Genomic DNA, 22,806 nt, shown 5'->3' on the forward strand with positions numbered 1-22,806 from the left:
AGAACTGACGATCGCAGAGAAAAAAAAATCCCATCTTCACATTGAAGTTATCCTCAATTATGATGGGTAGCACGAGGATCATGCTAAATGGGATTGATTTTAATATATCAAAGTAATTTGGAAAATCTACAACCACCAGTAATAGCAAGCTGCTAGCTTAGCTTTGGTTCATGAAGAGTGCAGGCTAGCAAGCCAGGAGCAGCACTACACATATCATGTGTGATGAGGGGTCAACCTGAAGAAGGTATGAAAACAGGACTTGTGCACCAAGCAGCATAAGAAACAGGTGACAGACAGAGCCAAGATCCACAGTCAATGGATCAAACCTCTGCAATCCTTCCAAATGCAATCATAAATGGTGGACAATTAAATAAACTCACTGGGAGAAGGAAAAACAAAATGTATCCCCATCCTCAATGATGCTAGAGCCCAGCACATTGGTGCAAAAGTCAAGGCTGAAGCATTTTCAAGCATCTTCAGACAGAAATGCCATGTAGACAATCTATCATAAACTATCTGGAGGCCGCCTGCATGACAAATGCCAGACTTCAGACAATTCCATTTGCTCTCTGTGATGTCAAAAAATAGCTGAAAGTAATGGGATTATAAAAAAAGCAATGGGCATCAACAACATTCTGGCAATGACACTGAAGACATGTGCTCCAGAGTTAGCCATGTATCCTCATTAAGTTGTTCCAGTGGAGTGACATAATTGGAATCCGCTTGGAATCAACTTGCTCAGGTATGTCATGCACACGAAGAGAAACAGGACAACTCCAACCCAGCAAATTACGGCTCCCTCCCGCCTTTTCTCCACATCCCTCTCCCCCCCACCCCCATCAGTCTATCCTTAATCAGCAAAGTAAGTAAAGTTATCAACAGTGCTATCAGACTGATTTTTTATTTCCCCCCCGCCGCCCCCGCCCGCGCTCCCCCCACCCCGCCGCCCCGCCCCCCCCGCCCCGCGCCCCCCCCACCCCGCCGCCCCGCCCCCCCCCCCCCCCCCCCCCCCCAGCCATGAGATTTGGGTGTCACTGGCTAGGCCACTAGTTATTACCCATCCCTAGTTGGCCTTGAGAAGGTGGTGATGAGCTGCCTTCTTAAACCGTTGCAATTCATTTGCCACGGATACACTTGTACTCTCAATGCTTTCATTGAGGAAGTTCCAGGATTTAGACCCCAACAGTGAAATATCTCCAAGTCAAGATGGTGAGTGGTTTGGAGGAGAATTTTAGGTAGTCTTGTTCCCATTTTATCTGCTGACCTTGCCCTTCGAGGTGGTAGTGGTCAAGGGTTTGGAAGGTGCTGCCTAAGGAACCACGAATTTCTGCAGCACATTGTGTCAATAGTGCACAGTGCTGCTACTGAGCTTTGGTGAGTCAGTGTTCATGGATGTGGTGCCAAGCTAGTCAATGGCAAACCTGAATTCATCACCATCAACATTTTCAATGATGGCAATATCACTTGATGTGAAGTTGGTTATGCTTAGATTATTTTTTGCTGGAGACCACCTACTCAAATGACTCTCTGTTTTAAAGTTCCTCCAGAACCATTCAGTTTCTTAACTCAAAGCCTTTTTCAAACATGCACCAATGAATCAAACTCAAGATGGGAACCATTCCAAAGAATGTCAGGTTTGATTGGTTTTGTCCATTTCTATCTCCGCAGATACTGCCAGACCTGCTTAGTTTTTCCAGCACTTCCTCTTTTTACCATTCACTGGAAATGGAAATTGATCAGCCATAATAAATACTGCAGCTTCAAGAGCAGTCCAGCTGCTGGGAATTCTACACTGAGTAACTCATACACAACTCTTCAAAGTCAGTCCACTATCCACAAGGCACATAAAGAGTGTGATAGAATACTCTCCACTTTCTTGGATGAGTGCAGTTCCAACAAGACTCAAAAACCTCAACATCATCCAGGACAAAGCAGCCTGCTTGACTAGCTCACAACCTAATACCTTCAACATTCACCAAGTGAATTTATCCTTCAGAAAGCCAGGGTAGACGCGAGAAGCCGAATGACCTTCTTCTATCAGTAACCATTTTATGATTTCCAACAGAGTTTATCCACTAGGCCGTTGTTAGTACTGGGCAATATTGCTTTTTAAATGCTTGTATATTCCATTAGTTCATTTTGAATTGCTTTGACAACCATGCAGAATAAAGAGCTAAAAGAAATTAAGAATCTAATCTCTGGTGGCAACAAGGTAGTGCAGGAGACACCACTCAAAATTAGGACTTGGACAGGAATTCACTGAAGCATCTAGCAATTAAGAACAATAAGCTTCATGATTTTCTGCATTTTTCAGCCTTTTCTTGTTGACAATGTTCAACAAAGTTCCAAATTTTGATAACTTTGATTCAGTGCAGTGCACTGTCCGTTTCCCTTGATGTTCATACTGCAGAATTAATGATTATTCAACATGTCCTCAAACAACTCCAATTTAAAAAATTCTCACACACATTCTCAAAATCTCTTGTATTTATTTGCCTCAATCCCTTCTTCACTCTGTTACTTCCACATGTTCTGTAACCATGCAGAATGGTGATGGCTGACAGAGAGAAAAAAACTTCAGAAGAATGGAATCATGCAAGCTCCTTGATATTTTGTAGGAGTTTGTCATCAAATTATGGGATGTTATTGATGCAAAAAACTTAATCAGAACTGGATATGTTGGTGATGTCATGGCAATATCACTGGACCAATAATCCAGAATGGCAGGCAAGCATTCTGGCAATGCTGGTTTGAATTCCGCCACAGTGAATGGTGAAAGCCTAACAGTCACCATGTAACCACTGTCAATAGGAACCGGTGTGGTTCACTGATGTCCTTTGGGGAGGGAAAGGAGCTGAGGCAGTTCTGGAAAATCTCCAAGTATTTGTGAAATAAAAACCACCTCTGAGTGGTGAAAAAAGAAATTCACTTCTACAAAGTGGTTCAGCTTTCATTGAATTTACAAACAATAAAAGGAGGCAACTTCTTAAATGTTAGCTGATCTATCATGTTACCTTAGGCACAGAATGTTTGTGCGTGATTTAATGGTTGGTTGGTGAGGTAAAGACCAAAGATCAGGCCCTTCAACCCACCAATGCTGATACATGACAACTTTCTAAACTAAAACATTTTGTCCCCATACTGTCTGTGTATCTCTATTCCATACCTATTCATACATCGGTCAAGATGCCTCTTAAACATTGTTATTGTATCTGCTTCTACCACCTCTTCTGGCAGTGCATTCCAGCTACCTCACCCTGAGTAAAAAAACTTGCCTCTCATCTCCTTAAAGGAATGTTCCCTACTAAATGATATTTCTACCCTGGGGAAACATGGTATACATTCGTTTCATCATTTTTAAAACTTCTATCAGGTCGTCCTTCAGCTTCTGACATTCAAGTGACAACAAGCAGCTTGTCCAGTCTCTCCTCAAAGCTAATACCCTCCAAACAAGACAACAACCTGGTAAACCATTTCTACATCCTCTCCAAAGCCTCCACATCCTTCTGGTAGTGTGGTGATCGGAACTGTACATAATATTTCAAAAGGTGGCCCATAAAATTCCATACAGCTGCAGCATGACTTGTCAATTTTTATACTCTATGTCCTGATGAATGAAGTTAAACATTGCATAAGCCTTCTTGATCATCTCTTTCTTGTTGCGCTATTTTCAGGGAACTGTGGGCCTGATCATTCTCTGCATGTTGATGCTTCCCAGGGTCCTGCCATTTACTATATAAATCCCTCCTGCGTTAGATCTCCCAAAATACGTGACCTCACATTTGTCTGGATTACATTCCAACTTCCATTTGTATCGGTATCCTTTGGTCGACAACAACAACAACAACAACAACAACAACAACAACAACGACGCAAGGTTTGAAGCTCAGGTTGAGGTTTAGGGTGTAGGTTTGCTCGCTGAGCTGTAGGTTTGATATCTAGATGTTTCATTACCTGGCTAGGTAACATCATCAGTGCGACCTCCAAGTGAAGCGAAGCTGTTGTCTCCTGCTTCCCATTTATATGTTAGTCCTGGATGGGGTTCCTGGGGTTTGTGGTGATGTCATTTCCTGTTCATTTTCTGAGGGGTTGATAGATGGCATCTAGATCGATGTGTTTGTTTATGGCGTTGTGGTTGGAGTGCCAGGTCTCTAGGAATTCTCTGGCAAGTCTTTGCTTAGGCTGTCCCAGGATAGATGTGTTGTCCCAGTCGAAATGGTGTTTTTTTAACTCCGTGTGTAGGGCTACGAGGGAGAGAGGGTCGTGTCTTTTTGTGGCTAGCTGGTGTTCGTGTATCCTGGTGGCTAACGGTCTTCCTGTTTGTCCTATGTAGTGTTTGTGGCAATCCTTGCATGGAAATTTGTAGATGACGCTGGTTTTGTCCATGGGTTGTACTGGGTCTTTTTTTTCCAGTACAACCCATAGACAAAACCAACGTCATCTACAAAATTCCATGCAAGGACTGCCACAAACACTGTGTAGGACAAACAGGAAGGAAGTTAGCCACCAGGATACACAAACACCAGCTAGCCACAAAAAGACACGACCCTCTCTCCCTCGTAGCCCTACACACGGAGGAAAAAAAAACACCATTTCGACTGGGACAGGCTAGGCAAAGACTTGCCAGAGAATTCCTAGAGACCTGGCACTCCAACCACAACGCCATAAACAAACACATAGATCTAGATATCAACTCCTCCAGAAAAAGAACAGGAAATGACATCACCACAAACCCCAGGAACCCCATCCAGGACAAACATATAAATAGAAAGCAGGAGACAACAGCTTCGCTTCACTTGGAGGTCTCCACTGATAATGTTACCTAGCCAGGTAATGAAACGTCTGGATAGCAAACCTACAGCTCGGTGAGCAAACTACACCCTTAACAACAGGGGTCCCAGCACTGATCCCTCTGGAACACCAATGGTCACAGATCTCCAGACAGAAAAACACTCTTCCACTGCTACTGTTCAGCATCCAAGCCAGTCCTGCATCCATCTGGCCAGCTCACTGCAGATCCCATGTGATTTCACCTTCTGCATCAGCTTGCCATGAGGGATCTTGTGAAAGGCCTTGTTCGACTCCACGAAGGCAACATTTACCGTTCTGCCCTGATCAACAAATTTTGTCACTTCCTCAAAAACTCAATTAAGTTCATAAGATACGATCTTCCCTGCCTCTCCTTGTTGGTATTTATTTTTCCCCAAATGGGAGTGAATAAATTCTATCCCTAAACATCTTAACCAATAATTTCCCTACCACTGACACAAGGCTCAATGGCCTGTCATTTCCAGGATTATCCTTGTTGCCCTTCTTAAACAAAGGAACACTACTAACTATTCTCCAGTCCTCTTGGACCTCTTCTGGGACTTAAATTGATATGAAGATTTCGTCCAAGGTCCCGTATTCTGGCATCGATCTCATCAGGTCATGGGAACTTATCTACTATTTTTTATATTGACATGCCCTAGTTTATCAACATACCTCTCCCAAGAATCAGCATCCACTATGCCCTTTTCATTTGTGAATACCAATGTGAAGTACTCATTTAGGACCTCACCCACATACTCCAGTCCCATGGATAAATTCATTCCTTGGTCCTTCAGTGGACTACCCATATAAAAAGCCATGGAATTTTAAAAATCCTGTTTGCCAAGGACATTTCATGATCCATTTTAGCCCGCCTAACTCCTTGTTTAGATTCTTTCCTGGTTTCTTTATTTTCTTCGAGAGTTCTGTCTGTTTTCAATGACATTGGTAAAGACATGAGAATAGGCTGCTTGTTTCCTCTCCAACAATGCCAGTTGAAGGAAGGTAAAGGTGCGACAAAACCATAAATACTGTAAAAAGGTAAAGACAGATAGATTGATTAGCAAGGGAATCAAAAGGAAATCAAGAGTGGATCAAAACTTGGACTGGAGACCACAATCAGATGAGCCATGATCTTACTGAATAGTGGAGGAGGTTTAAAATGCCAAATAGTCTACTTTATTCATATATTTATGTGACAGAATAAAAAAAATGTTACAGCATAGAAGGAAGCCATTTGGCACTCCAACCGACCATTACGACTTAGTCCTATTCGCCCCTTCCCCCTACCTTTGCACATTGTTTCTATTCAAATAACCATCCAATACCCCCTTGAATACCTCAGCTGAACATGCTTTGACAAGGGTTATGCATTCCAGAAATGTGCCACTGGTGAGAAAATGTTTTTTCTCTCATCACATTTGATCATTTTGCAAAGCGCTTTCAATTTATGCCCACTCAATCTTAAGGCTCATAAAACAACATCTACTCTATTCAGCTCCCTCACAATTTTGTGAATGTCTATCAGATCTCCAAGGAGAACAGTCTCAATCTCTCCAATCTATCCTCTGAACTGAAGGTAATCATCCCTGGAACCATGTAAATCACTAGCTAATTTACATTTCAGGTGAGGGATTCGCATCACTCAAGAGTATAGTCGAGAATCATCTTTGCAATGACCCAACAGGAAAATGTCAAAGTTAAATTAAATAGTTTAAACTGAAGCTCAGCTCGTAATACCCGAGTAATGACTGGGATAATGTTATTATAATGGCAAGCAGAGGGAGGAATCTCTGAAATGTATTCAGAAGAACTTCCAGTTTAAATGAGGCATTGCTAGATCAGCCAGGGAATGAGATGAACTAATGCAACAATGTTTTATGTGAAAATATTCACCGGAGAGGGATAATTGCATCAAAAGGATTAGAGACTTAATGGAGAAGAATAGGGGACAACTGAAAGAAAAACCTCTTAAGTGGACAACCCCTTATTCTGAGATTATGCCCTCCAGTCCTAGACTCTCCCACAAGGGGAGACAACATTTCTGCATCTACCCTGTCAAGACACTTCAGAATCTTGTGTTTTTAAGCTTGTTGTCAGAAGAGGTTTAAGGTTTTCAGAAACTGGTGCCAAAAGGAGTGGTCAAATCTTACCTTAAGAGCCTCAATTTTTTTGCGCTTTAGCTCAGCCTCATCACTAGATTCTTGTCCATCTGAACCATCACTGTCACACTGAAAACCAGATATGGATAAAATGAATAAACTAAACTAGTGTGTTACACTCCAAAGTATTAAGTTATCTTAATTACATTAATAACAGCTTATTGATTCTGTAATACAAACTATTAAGTAAAGCATATATTTGGATTCTGAGCAGTAAGTATTCTTCACATACACACACTTTTTGATTTAGTGGCTGACAATAATATGGCATCTTAAAAGACTACTTCCCTGTAATGTTATCAGACAAAATTCAGTACCTCGTCATGCAAGAAACTGTTTTGACCGAAGGTTTAATTTGAGAGGTAGATTTGAAAGTGTGTATGTGCACCTGTGTGCCTTAAAAGGACAAGTGAAAGGTAAAGGTTCACAAAAGGATGAAGGCAGCAATTATCAATCTTAAGGGTTGCTTGACTGAAGGTGCACCACTAATTCTATATGCCCAAACTAAACTATCACAACCACTCGCCTGAAGTTATTTAAGGATGGACACAAGATGTTCTGTGCCTTTGGTCACTGCTGACAGGAGTAGCTGCTTCAGCCCAGGAGAAAGAAAGAGTTTGCCAAGGAAATGTATTGTGAAATTCAATGCCTTGTGAAATTAATTGATAAAAGAGTACTGGTGCAGCATGCATTTCAGGAACAAAAGTCAAAAGGTGACAGGCTGATATCAGCATTTTGGGATACAGTTGTGGACACAATCTTATGAAAGAAGAAAATCATTCAGTCTGATAACATCAAATGCCCGAGGTTGGGTTCCACTGTTTTATAGTTATTTAGCCAAACACCTCTTGAATTCAATACAATGATCAAAAGCAAATAAAGTGTGACCACAGGCATAAGAAATCCAATGACAGAAATACGACATGAAGTTTGGTTAAAATCTGGTGAAAAGTAGACTACGTGCTGAACCATTGAAATAACTCATCATGGCCAATGAGACTGCCATAGTGTTAAAGGTTTAGATGGAGAGGAATTTAAGTGTGTACAAGGCAATTTTCTGATTCAGTATGTGGATGTACCTACTAGAGAAGGTGCAAAACTTGACCTACTCTTGGGAAATAAAGGCAGGGCAGGTGACTGAGGTGTCAGTGGGGGAGCACATAGAATTATGGTCGCTGGCCCCTATTCGTTTTAAAAGAGTGTGATGGAAAAGGATAGACCAGATCTAAAAGTTGAAGTTCCAAATTGGAGAAAGGCCAATTTGGATGGTATTAGGCACGAACTTTCGAAAACTGATTGGAGGCAGATGCTCGCAGGTAAAAGGATGACTGGAAAATGGGAAGCCTTCAGAAATGAGATAACAAGAATCCAGAGAAAGTATATTCCAGTCAGTGCGAAAGGAAAAGCTGGCAGGTATATAGTGAATACTGGATGACTAAAGAAATTGAGGATTTAGTTAAGAAAAAGAAGGAAGCATATGTCAGGTATAGACAAGATAGATCGAATGAATCCTTGAAAGAGTATAAAGGAAGTAGGAGTATACTTAAAAGGGAAATCAGGAGAGCAAAAAGGGGACATGAGATAGCTTTGGCAAATAGAATTAAGGAGAATCCAAAGGGTTTTTACAAATATATGAAAGGACAAAAGGGTAACTAGGGAGAGAATAGGGCCCCTCAAAGATCAGCAAGGCGGCCTTTGTGTGGAGCCACAGAAAATGGGAGAGGTACTAAATGAATATTTTGCATCAGTATTTACTGTGGAAAAGGAAGATATGGATTGTAGAGAAATAGATGATGACATCTTGTAAAATGTCCAGATTACAGAGGAGGAAGTGCTGGATGTCTTGAAACAGTTAAAGGTGGATAAATCCCCAGGACATGATCACGTGTATCCGAGAATTCTGTGGGAATCTAGAGAAGTGATTGCTGGGCCTCTTGCTGAGATATTTGTATCATCGATAGTCACAGGTGAGGTGCCGGAAGACTGGACGTTGGCAAACGTGGTGCCACTGTTTAAGAAGGGCAGTAAAGACAAGTCAGGAAACTATAGACCAGTGAGCCTGACCTCGGTGGTGGGCAAGTTGTTGGAGAGAGTCCTGAGGGACAGGATGTATATGTATTTGGAAAAGCAAGGACTGATTAGGGATAGTCAACATGGCTTTGTACATGGGAAATCATGCCTCACAAACTTGATTGAGTTTTTTGAGGAAGTAACAAAGAGGATTGATGAAGGCAGAGCAGTAGATGTGATCTATATGGACTTCAGTAAGGTGTTCGACAAGGTTCCCCATGGGAGACTGATTATCAAGCTTAGATCTCATGGAATACAGGGAGAACTAGCCATTTGGATACAGAACTGGCTCAAAAGGTAGAAGACAGAGGGTGGTGGTGGAGGGATGTTTTTCAGACTGGAGTCCTGTGGCCAGTGGAGTGTCACAAGGATTGGTGCTGGGCCCCCTACTTTTTGTCATTTACATAAATGATTTGGATGTGAGCATAAAAGAGTTACAGTAGTAAGTTTGCAGATGACACCAAAATTGGAGATGTAGTGGACAGCGAAGAGGGTTACCTCAGATTACAACAGGATCTGGACCAGATGGGCCAACAGGCTGAGAGTTTAACTCAAATGTGAGGTGCTGCATTTTGGTATGCAAATCTTAGCAGAACTTATACACTTAATGGTAAGGTCCTAGGAAGTGTTGCTGAAGAAAGAGACCTTGGAGTGCAGATTCATAGCTCCCTGAAAGTGGAATCTCAGGTAGATAGGATAGTGAAGGCGGTGTTTGGTATGATTTCCTTTATTGGTCAGAGTATTGAGTACAGGAGTTGGGAGGTCATGTTGCGGCTATACAGGACATGGGTTAGGCCACTGTTGGAATTTTGCATGCAATTCTAGTCTCCTTCCTATCGGAAAGATGTTGTGAAACTTGAAAGGGTTCAGAAAAGATTTACAAGGATGTTGCCAGGGTTGGTGGATTTGAGCTACAGGCTAGGGCTGTTTTCCCTGGAGTGTCGGAGGCTGAGAGGTGACCTTATAGAGGTTTACAAAATTATGAGAGGCATGGATAGAATAAATAGGCAGTCTTTTCCCTGGGGTCGGAGAGTCCAGAACTAGAGGGCATAGGGTGAGAGGGGAAAGATGTAAAAAGAGACCTAAGGGGCAACTTTTGCACACAGAGGGTGGTACGTTTATGGAATGAGCTGCCAGAAGATGTGGTGGAGGCTGGTACAATTGCAACATTTAAGAGGCATTTGGATGGGTATATGAATAGGAAGGGTTTGGAGGGATATGGGCCGGATGCTGGCAGGTGGGACTAGATTGGGTTGGGATATCTGGTCAGCATGGACGGGTTGGACCAAAGGGTCTGTTTCCATGCTGTACATCTCTATGAGAAGAATCAATTTCACTCAGGTGCTCAGATGCCACTTGAGTGAGTGAGTGAGAGCGAGAGAAGGGAGAGAGCAAGAGAAAGCGGGGAGGGAGAGTCAACATGGTCAATAAAAATTCACAGGATGTGTTTGTTGCTGGATGGCCCAGTACTGATTGCCCACTCCCAATTGCTCTCAAGACGACAGGAATGGTTTTAATGTTCCCTTGGGCTGCTGCAGTCCTTGGGTGTGTCAGTACATCCACAGTGCTTATAAAAGGTTTTGGAAAAAGGGAACTGTTCAAACTCAGTTGTTCAGAAAAAGATTTGTTTAATGCACCCCCCAAAATTGTTATAGATGTTTGATCAAGCTTTTCCAACAATTTACTTGAACAGGTTTTAAGCTATTCATTTTTTAGAGACAACATCCTAATTAATAACTTATCCACTTTCCACATTTGAAAATTCCAGATGACCATTTCAGACAGCAACCAAAATAGCAGCTTTCAAGAAGTAGGAATAAGAGTATACCTTCTCTCCTCTAAGTTTTGCTTTAATTTCTTGTCGTTCATTGAAGTTCTGAAGTCGTATTTGTCGGAGTCTTGCCAAGTACTCCTAGTGACATGAACACATATCAGTCCAGAACTTGTGCCTCCACAGCTTTAAGAACATCTTATTCCATTGCCTGACTGCTTTTTTCCACATTAAAAAAAACTTTCATACTATAATGGACAATATAAAGGCAGAATGAGAACATTGTGAATTTGTTTGATTACTGTTCAAATATTTGACTTGCTTTCATATTTTCAATTCCTCTGGTCACTAAGGGCCACTTTTGAGTTCAACACATTTTTCTTACAACATTGACAAAAGTAAATGAGCAAAAGAACCCACTGCAACTTGCCATGACGATTCTCCTTCTAATTCAGCCACCAGCTACAGGAACAAGTGGTCAAAAAAAAAGCTTTACCCTACTGATCCAAAGGGATTGGATCTTCAAAAGTTAAGTGGCTATCACCTTCAGTTCAACTGAGAAACTGTTAAAAAAAAATCCAAATTGATGTGGCTAAGAGATGTACACATGAAGCAACACTGGGACTTGAATCCAGTATCAGGAGGAACACAAAATCCCTGACCTTTGCTGATCTTGCATGCATGCTAACCTGGATATCAATCAATTAAGTCTAGGCAAATAGGTACGTCAAAGCTTCAACTCAAAAACCTTGCAAAAGTTCTCCAGTTTGACTTGACATCAGAGTAACTTGTAAATTGACAACAAGACTTCCATTTATGCATGAATGAAGAAATGCCCACTCATTTCTAATTACGGTCTTTAAAAATTCAAGGATTCGATAAATTCTGCGTGAGTGCCATTCTTTGCAGTGGAGTCCATCATTCAGTTTCAAGGCAATTTTGATTGAAAACCCACAAGAAGAATCAAAAAGAAAATCATGCAAGACAGGAACTACAGTCATACAACACCAACACTTACAAGAAAGGAATCAGCCAAGTATCACCAAATAATCAAACACCAATGCAAAGCCATGGAAGCACTCAACAATTTATGAAAAATATAAATAAACATTTAAAAAGAAATTTTTAAAAAGCGATAGCTGGACCACCATAAAAACAACAAAAAAACTAGCAGCAAACAATTGAAAACAAAACCCAAAGGATATGTCTTTTTAAAAGAAAATCTGAACTTTCACTTGTCAGCCAAACTTCACGATGGCATACTGGTAAACTTCATAGCCAAGTGTATTGGCCATTTGGCCAAGAAAGCAATTGGCCAGCTTTGTCTTCGTAATCCTAATACTCTCCCTATCTCTTAGTACCATTAATTCTCATGTAATTAGTGATACTCCTTTTCAATTAACTCTGCAATGACATGCCATGATAATGTAGTTTGCATTCTTATAGATCTGCATTTGAAAAAGTCTGTTGGAATTCACAATTCAGCAGCTTTACAGAAACTCTAAAATTACATTCCTTTGTTCTGACATCCACACAAATTAGACAGAAGTCATTCCCCATCTGTTCAGCTACCAAAGCTTTTGATTATTTGAACAGCTTTATAGAACCATACAATTGAATTCATACAGCACAGGAACAGACCCTTAGGTCCAACCAGTCTACGCAGACCATGTTCCCAAACTCAAGTAGTCCCACCTGTCTGCTCTTGGCCCATATCATTCCAAACCTTTCCTATTCATTAATCTGTCTAAAAGTCATTTTAAAATGTTCTAACTGTATCTGCATCAGTCACTTTCTCTGGCAGTTCATTCCATACACAAACCACATTGTAAAAAGAACACCACTCATATCCTATTTTAAACTTTCACGTATTACCTTGAAAAACATGTCCACTTGTTTTGAATTCCACCACCTAGGTAAAAGACCCTGGTCATTCACCTTATCTATGCCACTTGTGATTTTAAAAACCTCAATAAAAGGTCACCCTGCAACCTCCTACACTGCAGTGAAAAGAGTCCCAATCTTTCCAGTCTGTTTTCAAAACTCAAACCCTCCATTCCTAGCAACATCCTGGTTAACCTTGTCTGAACCCTCTCAAGCTTAATAATATCCTTCCTATAGGAGGGCAAACAGAACTGCACACCATAAAAGGTATTCCCTGCTTTTCAAACGTTCGCTTTTCACAATTTTACTTTTATGAAAGAGCTACATTAGTACCTGTTTTCATGAATCCAAAGAGGATTTTCGCTTTTCTGATAAAGATGGTGATTTTTTTTCCCCATATAAGTCATGCATCTTTGCTTTATGCCATTTTTGCCTTGCTAAAGATTTTCTGGAGATACTCTACTTTCGGACAGCAGGGGTTACCTGTACTCCAGAAGAGGCCTCACCAACATCCTGAACAACCTCCACAGGAAATCCCAACTCCTATACTCAGCTATTCGAGCAGTGAAGGCAAGCATGCTAAATGCTTTCTTAACCAGCTATCTACGTGCGATGTAAATTTCCAAAAATTATGAACCTGAATCCCTATGACACTACCCATGGATTACTCCTTCATGCTCTCATCTCCAGGAAATATAATCTAAATTTTCACATTAGGTCTGATCAGTACACTGTGCATCATACTTTACTTCACACAACCCCTACAATGTGGACGCAGGCCATTTGGCCCATCAAGTTCACACCGACCCACTAAGCATCCCACCCAGATCCACCCTCGACACGAATAACTCTACATTCCCCATGACTAATCCATCTAGCCTGCATATCCCTGTACACCATGGGCAATTTAGCATGGCCAATACACCTAACCTACAGAACTTTGGACTGTGGGAAGAAACTGGAGCACCCAGTGGAATTCCACGCAGACATGGGGAGAACGTGCAAACTCCACACAGACAGACAGTCAATAGGGTGGAATTGAACCCAGATCGCTAGAGCCGAGGGGCAGCTGCACTAATCACTGAGCCACCACGCCACACTTTACTTGCTCAATTTTATATCAAGCAAATCTCAAAATTAAGCCCAGCACCCAGAGTCTACTGATAGACAATACCTTGCAGACAGAAAACCTAAGATTCAAGTAACTGGGTGCCAAAAATGTTTTGTTCATCTATCCTACTGGGATTCTAGTGTATTTTAAAAGCAAATGAGGAAATGGATCAGCTCACATTCAAATTATTCAGTAATCTTTTTGGCTAATCTCTTACCTCCATCAGCAGCCTATTGAAATTTTCTGCTGCTTTGTCATAAGACCCTTTATTTGAATTTAACATCAACTAATATAAACTCCTTGACATCCAAGTGAAGTGAAAAGTGGAAATTCCAGCTCAGTAATGACCACTGAGCAATATTATTTCTCACCATCTCAGCAGGTCTTCTTAATCCAATTTTCCACTTCTTACCTCTTCACCAATTTCCAATCCCCCCGATCAAAGTTCTACCTAATTCCATGCTTCTCAATCTTGATTTTTTTAAAAACTTGCAAATGGAAACTCACAAATAACTTAGAACATTTATCCAACCTCAAAAGGTGACTGAAATGTCACATTTCATAAGCCATTAAAATTTGTCTAATTGGTTTGATTGGAAGTACAGGACTGTGCAGTTAACTGTTGAAATTCTCGGAAAAATGAAATCTTCAAGTGACTTTTTTTTTGTTCTTGCATCTGTTCGCTAGACAGGGTAACATTGGGACAACAAAATGTCCAGTTTGCACCAAGACGGAGATCAAGGATATCAATAGGAAGGCCAAAAAACTTGCAAAGAAACCTGCAAGGGTGGGGATATGCAATCCCTGCCCTTGTTAATTCCAGAGTATCACGAACATAATATACCCCAATTCCTGCCGGGGAACAATCCAACAGTGTGGCGAGTGATAGGAAGAATTAGCCAAGCATCCTTTCTGAATGGTCTGCAGCGAGTGGATGGAAATGGAGAGACACCTAGTTATGCCTAGTGCCTCAGGGGAAACTAGTTAGCTCCAGTAACTGTTGGGGAAGCTGGTGGTGTCATGGTTATATCATTTGGCTGGTAAATCAGAGGCCTAAGGTATGCTCTGCGGACATGGGTTCAAATCCCACCATTGTAGCTGATGGAATTTAAATTGAGCTTGTTAAATCTGGAACTGAAAGTGACTTTCAGAATGGATCAGGAGAAAAACTCACCTATCCAATGTGACACAAGTTAGGAACTCTAATCCATTCTCCTGGTTTCTTGGGCTCTGTTGCATCTACTATGACGAGGTGACCTGCCGTGCCAGTTCTTCTGATAGCTCTTTTCCCTCTTCTCTTCCTTCTGCATCATAGTTGCCAGGGCTCATGAATAATGTCCCTTCCATTTCCTGCATTCTTCCTTGGACCTCTTCCTCTCCCTTCATAAATTCATATTTGGATTCTCCTTATATTCACCTTCTACCTTATCAGATCCATTGTTCTTCATCTTCTGATGCCGTAACTGAACACATCTGACACTCCCCTTCCCTTTGAGCATTCCGAAGGAACCATTCTGTCCACAACACCTTGCTCTAATCATCAAATCACCCACAACACCACGAATGTATCAACTTCCTTTACTGCACAGCAAAACTGCCATACAATATTTTGTATAGATGCAATTTGGAGAACTGGAAAAAAAGTTTATTCAGACTTTTAAAAATAAAGGAAACTCAATATTAAAAACTGAACATTTTTTTCCCACTATATTTTGATTATATTTCTGTGGGGCAGCCACTATCTTTGCACTCCCATTGATCCCACCAACTGATTTGGTCTATTCACTAGTTAACCTGTAGGGTTATTCCTTTCTTGTGCACTAATGGAAGGGATGGGGCAGGTTGTTATCTCATCACTGTCAATAGAATTCATTATTTATGTCTCTGTGAGGACACTCCCACTTAACTTTACTTTTGACACCTGAAATTACACAGAGATTCAACCTGACACCTTCTTGTAACTGGGGTGCCATAACTCCCTTCAAGACACGTTAATGCGCCATGACATTACTTTACCCACTTCCTCATGCTTGTGAACAAGTAGAAATTGGGATTTACAATGCACTACCATAATCTCAGCACATCTGAAGCAAATCATAGTTGAAGTAGTACATTTTAAAAGGTTAGTCACCATTGCTTCTGTACTTCCTTACGTTGCAATTTTTGACACAGCAAGGTCACTGAAGCATCAAATCAGATAAATCACCATCTAGTCTCTCTTCAACATACCCATTGAGGGGTAATTATGGACAAAGACATTGGATGAAACTTATCCTAAACTGTAGCAGAGATCTTTTATGTAAGCCTGAAGAGGCAGAAAGAAACTCAATAGATGGTACCTCCTCCAGCAGTTACTGAGGCACTGAGATGGATCAGTCTCAATTTGTATTCAAATTTCATTACTTTCAAGAATCACAGAAAACTTTCTACTCCTGAACCCAAACATATCCTATTTCACATACACACACACATATGGTGGCTCAGTGGTTAGCACTGCTACCTCACAGCGCCGGGGTCCAAGGTTCGATTCCAGCCTCAGGTGACTGTCTATTGGAGTTTGCACATTCTTCCAGTGTCTGTGTGGGTTTCCTTCGGGTGCTCCGGTTTCCTCCCACAATCCAAAGATGTGCAAGTCAGGTGAACTGGCCGTGCTAAACTGCCCATAGTATTTGGGTGCATTAGTCAGGGGGAAATGGGTCTGGGTGGGTTGCTCTTCGGAGGGTCAGTGTGGACTGGTTGGACCGAAGGGCCTATTTCCACACTGTCGGGAATCTAATCATTCTAGCTTTCTTCCCCCCATATAATCCAAATAGTCAAAACATAAATAATGCACAGCAAACTCTTGCATCAACATCCTGTCACTTCTCAAATATCAAAGTTACAAACAATTATTTCTGTTTTCTTATAATCTTTCCATGAAAGATTTAAGTCAAAGGAATACATTTCTCTCTACCCAAATTTCTCCTCTTTAAACTGAAGGTTTAAACTGTCCAAGATAGTTAACTCAGCACAGAGTGGTGGAATTGAAGCCTTGCTGGTCTGCATGCCTGACTGTGCTGGTTAGAAATACACCTGGATTGTTAAAAGCACAGGTTTGGAGAAGTTAATGAGGACAACAAACGTCAGGATATGAAATTAAATTCTTCCACCAAAACAATTCACTCAAGTTTTGCTTTGTCAAGACAGAGACAGTTTGAGGTAGCAGCTCCCTTCCAGTCTTCCCAGGTTAGTCTCAGCCCCATTAAAGTCAATAATTCATTATGATTACAAAGGCAAATTGTCACTTTTATGTTTCCTATTGTGGTAGAGAATATTCTATCAGTGAAGCTGAAGACATGGTTCTAGGATGATTGATCCTGGTTATTTTATCTACTGTATACATGTTCACCATCAGCAGCTCCTTGAAGGTAGTTCATCAGAAAGTCATCAGCTTCATTACTCAAAACAAAAAAGGAGTAATATCAACTGAAAAGAGAGAGAATAGTGAAAGATCCCCTTCCACTTCTCTCTACACCTGAAGCACTTCAATATATACCTGCATTGCAAGGAACATTCTGGTGGATTATAAGGCCCAAATAAATTCTTAGAACACAGGCATACAAAGGAAGCAGGGAATTCTTCCTGTTGACTGGATGTACGCAAAAACAGCAGATATGCTGGCAAAAACAGCTCAAAAGGACATGCCACTGACGTTATGAAGATGAGAAACATGCAGGCCTCCTACCTCTTCCTCCTTGCTTCTGGATTTTCCTCTTCCTGTTGAAATGGACCTGCCTCCATAGATAGCTGCCAGGTTTTGCAGAATCCCCTGTTTACCATTCAATGGGTTACATTTAAGAAAATGAGGCGTATGCCAAAAAAGTGCACGCCAAACACAAATTCAATATTATATGGTCATTGAAAACTAAAATGTAATTTAATACTTTCAGCATGGAATAAAAACAACAATATCATTGCTTCCATAAGAATGCCACCAATCTTTGCTAAAACGTGTTTTAAACCAACAGCATCAAATTAATATTTACATCAAGGTTTGCAATATTCTAACGTTAAGACTCTTGAAGATTTAAGATTTTAAAACAGTATATATATAAAAAAAATCTTTTCCTCTAAATTCATTTTCTTTTTGTCCATTTTTCAATATCCTTGAAGATAATTCAAAGAGACAGATCATCTGCCACCCTAATGCGTCAGCACATAAGTCCCCAAACCTAACAACATATTAACAGGAGTAAGCTATTCAGCCCTTCAAGCTGCTCCACCATTCAATGGGACCATTGCTGATCATCCTACTCTGTAGCCTGTTCCTGCTTTTGTCCAATACCCTATGATCCTTTTAGCCCGAAGAACAAAGAACTTGTAGGAGTAGGCGCTTCAGTCCCTTGAGCCTGCTCCACCATTTAACAAGATCAGTTGATCTCATCTCTGCCTCAACTCAATTTTCCTGCCTGTGCCCCATAACCCTTTAACCTATTACTAACTAAAAGATCTGTTGATCTCCTCCTCAAATTTATTCCACGACCCAGTGTTCACCACACTTTGGGGTAGTGAATTCCACAAAATCACAACCTTTAAGGCAAGTAATTTCTCAGCAACCCCACCTTAAATCTGCTATCCCTTAGCCTGAAAGTATAACCACTCATTCTCGATTGCCCCACAAAGGGAAACATCCGCTCCACATCTACTTTGTCGACCCCTTTTAACAGCTTGAATTTAAACAATTCAGTTAGATCTTCTCCCATCTTTCTAAACTCCAGTGAATGTAGGCTGAAACCACTCACACAATCTCTCCTCAGAAGCCTTTTATCTCTGGCATAAACCCAGTGAACCTTCTCCAATGCAACTACAGCTTTCCTCAAGTAAGGGGATCAAAACTCTACACAGTGTTCCAGGTATAATCTCACCAATGCCTTGTACAATTGCAACATTTCCCAGCTTCTATACCGCATTCTTTCAGGAATAAAAGCCAAATTCAAATCGTTTTCCCTATTTCCTACTGTACTGGCATACTAGCTTTCTGTGAATCTTGAACAAGGACATCCAGATCACCAAAACATTTTGAAGTTTCTCTGTTTACATAAGTCGCCTTCTTATTTTCTGACCTGGGATAAGTCACTTATTTCCCTGAAGGTGTACAAATCTGAAATCCTACTCCCTTACATCAGATTTGCTAACAATTCACATTTTGACTAATTGTTGAGTTAAACCCAATGTATAATTACTGCTCTTTTGAAGCAGCCAAGAACAGTATGCAATCAAAGTGGTGCTGTGCAGAATATCTGTAGCCGCAGGTATAAATCCACATTATAGGTATGCAAAACTAAGCTGGCTTCCCAGTGGACCCACAACACATGGGGTCAAATTCACATTGGGTCAGTATTACAAGCTTGATGTATCACTGGAGCTCCACTCTTTCCATGGATCTCAAACACAAGTCTGGATTTGATCAATAATATCATTGCAATTGTTATGAAGTATGAATTATGGAGTACACACACCAAGCATAAAAACAGCGAATATAGAACGAAAGAAAAGGAAAAGATGGTGCAGTCGGAATGTCACTCGACTTAGAATCCAAAGGCCCAGGCTAACATCCAAAGGATGTAGGTTTAAAATCAATACAGCGGCTTATGAAATGTAAAATTAGTTTGTCCCAACACTGGGGCAGGAGGTCAAGGTTCAAGTCCCACCTGCCCCAGGATGTCACCAACACATCTGAACAGGTTGATTCATAAATATGCTCGGTGCATAGCCTGACATTTACCCACATCATATTTCTCATTGGCCTTGTTCTTGCCCACTCTTTAGCCAGCCTGCCTATATCCCTCTGCAATACACCAGCCAAGAAATTTAACAGTTGGCACCTTACATCATAGTTGAATGTCTGCATGTACAGAGTGGTGATCCAAGTTTCTGAAGTTACAGCACCATCAGGCTGAGGTTCATGTGCTTGATTGACAGGTGGGACAAAGAAGGAGTGGAAAAAGAAGAAAATTAGACAAGATAACCACAATTTCCATTGTAGGGAGTTGCATTTTCCAGCATAAAGCACAAATGGAATTGAATTTGGTTGCAAGACCTTTCTTCTCACACCTCATTACTATCATTGATAATTCACCAGGATATTGCCTGAGATAGAGCATTTCAGCAACGGAGAGAAGCTAGATAAACACTAATTGTTTTCTTAAGAGCAGAAAAGGCAGAGGCAGGACCTGGATGGACATGTTTAAGATTATGAGGGGCATGGAAAAAGTGGATAGAAAGCAGTATTTCCCTTAGTTGAAGGATTTGACAATTTTTTTTTCAAGCAAAAAAGGGTGTTGGGAATCTGAAATGCACTGCCTGGGAGGGTACTTGAGGTAGGAGGCAACCTTTAAAGTACTTGATGAGCACGTGAAATGTCATAACATTCAAAGCTCTGGTTTGAGTGTGGCAAAGTGGGACTAGTATAGATTTAGTGTAAGCTTTGGCAGTGCAGAGTTTTCAAAGAATCTCAACAATGTGGAAGCAAGCTGTTCAGCCCAACAAGCCCACACCAACCCCTGAAGAGCATCCCTCCCAACCATAGAAACATAGAAAAATACAGCACAGTACAGGCCCTTCGGCCCTCGATGTTGCGCCGATCCAAGCCCACCTAACCTACACTAGCCCATTATCCTCCATATGCCTATCCAATGCCCGTTTAAATGCCCATAAAGAGGGAGAGTCCACCACTGCTACTGGCAGGGCATTGCATGAACTCAGGACTCGCTGAGTAAAGAATCTACCCCTAACATCTGTCCTATACCTACCTCCCCTTAATTTAAAGCTATGCCCACTTGTAATAGCTGACTCCATATGTGGAAAAAGGTTCCCATGCTCAACCCCATCTAAACCCCTAATCATCTTGTACATCGCTACCAAGTCACCCCTAAACCTTCTTTTCTCCAATGAGAACAGCCCCAAGTGCCTCAGCCTTTCCTCATACGATCTTCCTACCATGCCAGGCAACATCCTGGTAAACCTCCTCTGCACCCGTTCCAGTGCCTCCACATCCTTCCTATAGTATGGCGACCAAAACTGCACACAGTACTCCAGATGCAGCCGCACCAGAGAGTCTTATATAACTGCAACATGACCTCAGGACTCCGGAACTCAATTCCTCTGCCAATACGCCATATGCCTTATTCACAGCACTATTTACCTGGGTGGCAACTTTCAGAGATCTGTGTACATGGACACCAAGATCCCTCTGCTCATCCACACTACCAAGTAGCCTGCCATTAGCCCAGTAATCCATCCTCTTGTTATTCCTACCAAAGTGAATCACTTCACACTTAGCTACATTGAACTCCATTTGCCACCTTTCTGCCCAGCTCTGCAGCTTATCTATATCCCGCTGTAACCTGCCACATCCTTCCTCACTGTCAACAACTCCACCGACTTTCGTATCAGCCGCAAACTTGCTCACCCAACCTTCTAGCCCCTCCTCCAGGTCATTTATAGATGACCAACCGATGGGCCAAAAAGAGGTTCTTCTATACTGTATGAATCTAGATCGCGATTTGGAGCCATATATTTGTCCAGACTTACATACCAGGTGATATATCCCCACTAATGTCACACTCTACACTTTGACATCTATTGCAATCAGTGTTGGCAGGTGTTCCCTGAACTACCTTGCTCCTGATTGATGACGTAGCATAAAATCAAATAGCATCAATGCATATATAGTGTTACACTGCTTTATGAACTGTTTGCTTTTGCGATTCATAACTAGTCTAAGATTATGCCTTCAAAACTAATGCAGCTCTGCTAAATTAGTCATCCATATGAACAGCACCCTCCCTTGCACATGATTCCTTCATTTCACATCTTAATATAATCCATCCAAACATACAATTTATTTCCTTTCCCATGTCTTGCATCTATCTATCTCAATGGATAGATAGATTAATTTCCAGTTTACTTTCAAGCAGGGCAAATCTGCCTCGGAACTGAACAGGATGGTGAATGCATATAGGAGGCCACCTCTTGAAAGACTGCATCCCACAGATATGTTGACAAAACATGTGAGCTCAGGATCTCAAAGCTCTTGAGAAACTCCAGCTCAGAATCTCAATGGGATTGGAAATGAAGCAGGGCAGAAAAGCAGGCAATATTTTGGTGCCAAAAATGGGCAATTTAGTCTATGAACACAGAAAAGTGGGAGAGAAGACCAAATCGGCCATTAAAGCCTGCTTCGCCACTTCCTAAGATCATGGCCAACGGACAGTGGCCTCAACTCCAGTTTCCGCCTGTCCTTCAGTCAAGAATGTAATATGGCTTTAAAAATACTCAAGGATATCATCTCTACTGTGCCATATGTAGACAGTTCCACAAACACACAACCCTCAGAGAAAAGGGTTCTCATCTCTGTCAAAAACAAGAGACCCTCATTTTTAAAATTTCATTGCCTAGTTTTAGTTTTTTTTAAAATCAACCTGTTCAGATACAACATGGCACACCACTGGAGCAGGTGGGACATGAACCCAGACTTTCTCGTCGAGGGGCAAGGACATCAAAAAAGCCCCCTTCCCCACATTCTAGATTGCTTGTGAAGTACGTGTTTGACACCTAGCTCAAGTTAAAACATCAGTTAGGTAGCTCACTGTAAAATGATACAAATTTATGGCCGATAATCCTGATTTCTGGTGTAGAGATTCTGAATTCAAACTATTAACATCAAGCCAGATGAAGTCATGGAAGGTATATTGCTAGGAAGTGGACAGCAATAATTATGAAGCTAAATCTGACATTCGCATTGCACAAGCAGACAGCATACATCTCAATTAAAGAGAGAATCTAACCAACAACACCAAAACATTCAAGGCATAAATCAGGAGTGTAATGGAATACTCTCTGCCTGCCTGGATGATTGCAAGAAGCTGGATATCAATCAGGACAAACGACAGCACCACATACACAAATGTTCAGTCACTCCACCACACAATGCACAACAGCAGCAGTGTGTACCTTCT

The 22,806-nt window shown here is 41.3% G+C and overlaps 1 protein-coding gene across 3 annotated transcripts in view; it reads right to left on the reverse strand.

Moving 5' to 3' along the window:
* The window catches only part of nek1 (NIMA-related kinase 1), a 153,500-nt gene that overhangs the window by 61,642 nt on the left and 69,052 nt on the right, over positions 1-22,806 (reverse strand). For 2 of the 3 annotated variants that reach the window (XM_060834885.1, XM_060834876.1), the window contains exons 19-21: positions 17,532-17,615; positions 10,870-10,953; positions 6,963-7,040 (exon numbers count right to left, since the gene is read on the reverse strand). In XM_060834885.1, coding sequence (XP_060690868.1) covers positions 6,963-7,040; positions 10,870-10,953; positions 17,532-17,615 — 246 coding nt within the window. The remainder of the gene's footprint in view (positions 1-6,962; positions 7,041-10,869; positions 10,954-17,531; positions 17,616-22,806) is intronic. The other variant, XM_060834895.1, reaches the window with a different exon arrangement.

The sequence above is a fragment of the Hemiscyllium ocellatum genome, chromosome 2, assembly GCF_020745735.1.
Source record: "Hemiscyllium ocellatum isolate sHemOce1 chromosome 2, sHemOce1.pat.X.cur, whole genome shotgun sequence".
NCBI classification, from domain to species: Eukaryota; Metazoa; Chordata; class Chondrichthyes; order Orectolobiformes; family Hemiscylliidae; genus Hemiscyllium; species Hemiscyllium ocellatum.